Below are 7,046 nucleotides of genomic sequence, written 5' to 3'. Positions count from 1 at the left end.
AATAACTTTTTTTTCTTGTAACAAAAAGAACTCTGAACATATAAATACAATAAAGTAATTAAAAAGTCAACAAATGTTTCAAACAGATTAAAGTGGAAAAGAATTATAGGTATTACTTTACAATAAGGTCTCAATAGTTAGCGTTAGTTAACGCATTAACTAACATTAACAATTAGCAATAGTTAAATTTGTTACAGAAGTTATTATTCTTTTTAAACTTTTCATTTTAGCTCAGGTCTATTAGATAATACAGTTACAACTTTTGATTCTAAAGTGTTATTAAATGTTGAAATTAAGATTAATACATTTTTTAGAAGTATTTTTCATTGTCAGTTTGTTAACTAATGAGTTAACAAATGTTAAATAATGGAGCCTAATTGTAAAGTGTGTCTAAACAATAGAGAATCAGAACATATTAAAACAATATCTAGGGCATGTTGTAGTCCACATTAAAATATAAAAATGTTTAAGTTTGGAAATAAATAGCCTTAGGTCTTTAGGTATTTGATACTGTGATTAAGACAATAGCCAATACAAAAAACTGAATGGCTTTTTAAAACATTTAAATACTGTTGTAGTAGCAAAGAGTATAGAGCAGCTGCTTTGTTACCGGGGTAACCACTGAATTTCTGCAGAGTGTGAAAGTGCAATTCCATTCACCGCGTCTCCTTCACTCGTTCCGCCATGCAATGCTCATGCACATTGAGCCTGTTTACATCAGTGCGTGTGGCTCTTCAAGAAAAATACAGCAGTGTTGTGCATTTTAAACGGTTGGTGGGTATTCTTAAAATGCATTCTAAAAATCTGAATAATTTGTTATAAATTATTATTTACAGTATTTTCAAGTGCCCACGATAACAATATCGCGCTTATTAATCATTGTGATAAATCGTATTACCGCATACCGGCACAATGCAAAAAAACACAAACAGAAACTTTAATACTGTTTATTAAAAGAATTTACTACGTAAACAAATCAAATGTCAGACTTACAAGTTTCCAATGTTGAACATAATGGATTCACACTTCTCAGCCTCCTCCCCTGCAAGCATGTCCCTGTGGGATTACTGTTAATTAAACACAAAACATAACAATTTGCCCTTGGACAAAGGGAAAGATATACACATTAAATGTATACCTTGGGCTTTGACTGTCTGAACAAACACGGGGCAAGATGTTTCTTGCATGGAGAGAGCAGTAAAGAATTAAACACTAAGCAAATCCATAATAATTCTATGGTCTTTTCACCATGGTGACAGGCATAGGTCTAACCAGCTTCATTAAATGCAGTTCCAGAGGCAGCCCACACAAACCTACCCACGACTGAAGAGGCATACAACTGTGTACTGAAGTGACTCGGAGATCTCTGCAGGAGATTTAACAATATTTTCCAAACACAAGAAATAGGAAGAATACAATCTTAGCTGGAATGTTGTTTAACATTTTAGCACATATATAACTGGAAACAGATTTTACAATTTTGGAAAATACTGTAATAGGAATTTTAACATGCTTTATTAGAATTATTAGGGTATTTCATTTATATTGTTATTATTATCATCAGCATCATCTATATTATTATATCTATAGTTGTTTGTTTTGTTTTTTTCAAAAATTGTAAATATTGTTTGCAAAAATGCATAGCCATGCACCATTAACCAACTACAATTTAGAAAATCCTAGTTTGAAACATGAAATAAATATACACAAAACTGTACAAAGCTATAAAATAAATATTTCCATTGACACATTTTTTACTTATATTGTATATACTGGAAGAAAGTATGTATGACTGAAAAGTGACAAATTAAACTCAATATAAGTATTTTCTGGTCATCTATACAGGGCATAAACCTGAATTATTTACTAAGTATTTAGTTCATATTGAAAATGGCTAAAATGGTACAACAACAAAATAACACACTCGATCAATAACAATTCTCCCATATATCTCAGCAGTGACTCCATTATGCTTTATGGATTAAAGCGGCAAAGAGATCTATTGTTTTGTAAGGACTGAAATGCCTGATAATGTCATGTTCTTGTTGTCTTGTTCTGTTCATTTCACTTCATGGGACTGTGCATCAAATAGAAGCTGGTCCTGCTCTCTTGATATCTGTCAAAAAAATAAACCCAAAATGTTTAAGAGCCTAAAGGTTCTGTTTTGTTTAAAGGGATATTTTGCCAATGTCTATAGAATAACACAAGAACTAACTCGTATTGTTTTGAATGGGAGAAAGTGTAACGTGCAATATGGCAGAATAAGTCACGCCTTCTACATAAGAGCCAATAGCCGGTAAAAGCTCCGTTAGAAGCTCCGGTTCATATAGAAACAGTCAGATGTGCGCTTCCAAAATGAGACGCAAGACGCGCATTTAGGACTGCGCATGCGCATTAGCATGCTAGCCTGATTTTTTTTCTTTTTTTTCTGTCATGATTCGAGAGTTTAGAAACAAAATTTATGAGACAGTTGTTGTCAGATTTCATTGATGATTTCAAATATGAAATTTAATCGAAAGCTTGGCAAACAGCTTTGGAGAATTTGATGTTTCCCAATTCAAAGAGACAGGAGCTGCACTTGAATGCGAATCTGAGAGCCATTTCAAAGATGGCCGCCGAGTGAAATGACTTAAAGGGACTTTGAATTTGTTTTTTTTCTCTCCTTAAATTCAAATTCCAAACATGTACACTGCTATTATTTGCTAAAGTTGTAATTATTATGTAGCTCTTGCCATTAAACAACAGTAGCTATATAATGAAAAAAGACAAAACAAAATCATCATAAAAGTGATGGATATGTCTCATGTGCAATATCAACTCTTCTGAAGCCATGCAATATGCGATGAACAGAGCAAAATTGCTCATGTCTAGAATTCAAAAGTAGCATGTCTTGTTCAGTTACTACGCCCAGGAGAGCCAATGGCATTTTAGCAACATTAACATGCCATTTTGAATCTGGAAGCAGAAACTAGCACTGCTGAGTGCTTTGTTGCCCTAAATGAGGATAAAAGGGCTTAATGACCATTTCCCAATCTATTTCAATGCAATCTCCAGACTCTCTTTTGATCTTTCACTGTCAATCTCATTCTCTCTCTAGTGGACTTTAAATTCACTTTGAATGCGGGCAGTAGTCAAGATGTTTCTCATCCACAAACCTGTCCTGGCATGTTTAAAGATTCTGCAGGAGTGCCTCTCTCGCAGGAATATAAGTCTCACAGGATGTAAACATTGCAAGCACAGACCATATGAGCTGCATGACGACAAGCATCTAATCACAGCTTGTGACCCTCTGGGAGAGTGGAGGTCAGACGTGGATGCAGATCTATTCTGCTCTCATTAGAGACTATGATGGAGGTGTATGCATGGACATGAATGCTATTTGTCAAAAGGAAATTGTGGGGGATTCAGAGAGGGAGAGTTGATAGAGTAAAATATGAAATATTAATGGCAGGAAACATAATCTGTCAAGCTCCAAAAATCACAAAGCACCATAAAGGTATCATAAAAGTGGTGCACGTCTTATGCGCTATATTCGCGTTTGAAGTCACTAACTATTAATCAGGTGCATTTCTCATTGCTTTAAAATGAGAAAATTTTGATCTAAAAGAGAAGCAATATCAAAGATGATGCATTTTGAATCTGGCTTCAGAAGATTTGAAATATTTATTGTATTTTTTATTTTAGTCTATCCTTTTTGGTCACTATAAACTGTCACTGTATGAAAAGACGTTAGAGAAGATATTGTCAAAATGTCTTATTTTGTGTCCCATGAAAAAGCAAGGCTGCGTGTCCACCAAAGCGTTTTTAGTCAGCTGAAAATGCTAGCTTTAGCCCTGGGTATACTTCGTTTTTTATCCATACGTTAGTTGAATGCACAGCCTTGGAAAGTATACTTCATTTGACTTTGAGGACGTTTTGAGCAATCTCTCGCCACGAGTTACAACCCATGTAAACATCTTTGTATTATTTCATGCTCTAGTTGTTCAAATGAGGGTACTTTCTAACACCTAAATTAAATGCGCATGTGCGATCAAGTGATGAGCGGATAATTTTACTCAAAGTTGAACATTCATTAACTCGAGGAGAACGGTTAAAAACGCTGAGCCCTCAGCGCTTGAGTGTGAAAAAGATGCTCAGTGCCTATAGTTACGCTCCTGGCGCTCCCATTGAAAACAATTGGAAAAGTACGCTAGCCACTGGAAAAAAATGCTTTGGTGGACACACAGTCTCACAGCATACTGTACAGGACATGAAGGTAAGCTAATAATTAAGTAATGACATTGTTTTAATTAAACAAAGCACTTTAGAATAAAAAAGAAAAAATAAGACAGAATCATTTAACAAGACAAAAACAATGAGTCTGAACACAAAGCATAAGGGAGAAAGCTAACTACACTATCAGCAGTGCTCATCTTAGCCCTGTTCTGAACATGTGGCCTTAATGTTCTCCACTCGGCTCCGTTGCAATCTGCATATTCTGATCTAAACAGACAGAACCAGGTGCTACGCTCTCCTTAAGTAGTGGGAGATATGCCAAAACGCTCTTGCACGCAAGTGTGGGCAGCTGAAGCTGGACCAGTTCCAGGACGAACATTTACACAACAGTTTAATGGACTTACTGGAAGAGAAAGGATAATTAAACCTCCCGATATCACCATGTTACAATGCTCATTGTTCATCATGTCCCAAATAGAATTATATTTAGTTTATTTACTGGCAGCAGAAACCCAATTTCATGACGATCAGCTAATTCGCTAATCCCTGTTAAGACTGTGAGACCTGACTGTAAGAGGTGCTGTAATAATTGGTCATGTCAAAAGGATAATCTAAAAAGGTCTGCATCAGCTTTACCTCTGCTTTGTGGTTGCCCTTGAAACCTAGCAGCCAATGGCTCTGGAATTCTGATGAAGGAATCCAATGAGGAATCATGTCAGTTCTTGTGCATAAGCAAGAAACATACAGATCCGAATCGGACAAATCCAGAATTAGCGTGTTTAGTGGTCCATTTCTCAGGGTTATACAGGTACTCATTCTGTCCACACACTGTAGTCTTCCCTTTCGCAGCATTTTCAATTTTATTGTATTGTCACTTTCATAATCATTTGCAATCTTCCCGTCCTTGTGATGCATTCCATTCTCTCCAGATCTGTCAGAATTAGCAGCACCTCATGGAAAAAACAAATGCTACCAGTCCATAAAGTGCATCTCAGTGGTTAATACTGTCATCTTCCCTAGTTCCCACCCCTGTGAAACTATTAATAAAAGCCTTATGTACACAATTAGTACCATCAAGTGCATTTCTCATTGTATTTAAAGTCTGATATCCCTGCTGTTCTTAATCATGATTAGTATTACAAGCTGTTACTGATATGGTCAGTGTTGGCATAAATTAGAAATACTAAAATAAAGGACATATGCAAAGACATTCAGTGCTTGACGGCACTAGAGTTTTCACACAACTTGCTTCGTCCAAGCGCAAACCTCCATCTCAGTTTATCTTGTAACTTTTATTACAATGCTGCCTTGTCTCTTCCAACCAGTCTGTAACGGAATCATTTACTTGATTCTCCCAGAAGGGCTCGTTTGTTTTGAAGATTCCCTTGCTGCGTGTCCCTAACTATACATCCCCAAATCCAACCCGAATTTTAACACAAGCACGCTGAAATAAGCCGAGAGCTGTGTGATATAATTTGCTGAGGTAGAATTTCCATGTGTTCGTTCTTTGCTATTTTGTAACCAGTGGGCATTCCTCAGTCTGTTGAAAGTCAAAAGCTCTACATTTGAAATGTAAACGGAGAGGCAGTTTGTCCTTTTAGAGGAACACCAATGTTTTGTTTATCTTCCAATAAAAGCTGCTGTTGCAGCTACTTATTAGCATCCCATTAAAGTTAGTCTGGGTGAAAAGGGGATATTAGACAATGATACTGCCCTTGAACACTTTAGAGGACACCAGCAGTTGAAAAACCTCTCCACAGGGTAGGTAAGGTTCACACAGAGCTTTCATCAGGTTTACTACACAGTTGCGTGTGCTTCCTCTTCTCCAGGATCCTGTTGAGCTCCTCCGTGAAGGAGTAATAGAGCGGAGACGTGGTATCTCCATCGGTCTGTCTCAGTAACACATAGCTGTTTCCATTCATCTTGCGTAAGACGCTAGGTAAGGTGGCAGAGAGTCCGTTGACGTACTCTGAATCTGGAGGCGGAGGGAGAGGTGGAGCGGGAGGAAGCTCTTTGTTGGGTGACGTTGCTGCTTCTCCGGGAACGATCTGCAGCAGGCCGTCATGAGCGTCGGCTTTCCCGTTGCAGTGGCTGGAGATGGTCTTGAGCTCCATGTGGGCACCTCGCTTCCTTTCGGCATGAGCAGCGGCCCGCAAAGAGTATTTACCTCTTCGCCCTTGCAAACAGAATCCCACGTAAAGAAGGACGACTGTTAGAACAAAACAAAGGCCTCCTAGGATTGTGATTAGGGATAGGTACATGGCTTCCATGTTCCTCACGGACAGGAACTCGAAGCGAGGAGACATTGGGGTTGGATGGAAGTCCTCCGGGGAGTCACTTTGGGAAGTCTGAAAGGTCCAGTAGATTGCTGTGGTCAAGTGCGGCTGCGTTGGCTCCACAGGAGGAAGTACAGGAAGCTCCTGGCGAACTGTCAAGCTGTAGATCACCACAGGAACATGGACACCATTTTCCAGGGCAAAGCAGCAGTAGTGGCCACTCTGGTAAGACCGCGCTTCGATGACTAGGAGACCATCAGTGCCGACGCGGTAGCCAGAGTCCAGTCCGTAACCCTGCAGTTTCTTTCCATCCAGCGTCCACTCGGGGGTTGCCAGATTGGAGCTGAGCTCACACTGAAGCAGCACGTCATCGCCCGCCATCACAGAGCGAGAGCGGTGTAACACTTGATCTATGATAGAGTAAGGACACACACATACATCATTTACAGGGACATGGAGTCCTGTAGGGTTAATTAGCTCGATTATATCACTGCATTAAAGGTAATTCATTGGACACTTCTAATGAGAAATAACCTGTAACCCTAGATATTGGCT

The 7,046-nt window shown here is 38.6% G+C and overlaps 1 protein-coding gene across 3 annotated transcripts in view; it reads right to left on the bottom strand.

Annotated features, from left to right (window-relative positions):
- Nucleotides 1-942: 942 nt before the first annotated feature.
- Nucleotides 943-7,046, bottom strand: part of sema4ga (sema domain, immunoglobulin domain (Ig), transmembrane domain (TM) and short cytoplasmic domain, (semaphorin) 4Ga) — a 53,816-nt gene continuing 47,712 nt past the window's right edge. For 2 of the 3 annotated variants that reach the window (XM_067385820.1, XM_067385821.1), the window contains exon 15: nt 943-6,901. In XM_067385820.1, coding sequence (XP_067241921.1) covers nt 5,988-6,901 — 914 coding nt within the window. In that variant the 3' untranslated portion in view covers nt 943-5,987. The remainder of the gene's footprint in view (nt 6,902-7,046) is intronic. The other variant, XR_010895190.1, reaches the window with a different exon arrangement.

Source organism: Chanodichthys erythropterus, chromosome 5 (assembly GCF_024489055.1).
Source record: "Chanodichthys erythropterus isolate Z2021 chromosome 5, ASM2448905v1, whole genome shotgun sequence".
Classification (NCBI taxonomy): Eukaryota; Metazoa; Chordata; class Actinopteri; order Cypriniformes; family Xenocyprididae; genus Chanodichthys; species Chanodichthys erythropterus.
Note: the sequence above shows the minus strand (reverse complement) of the source record. Positions and strands in the feature narration are given on the sequence as shown.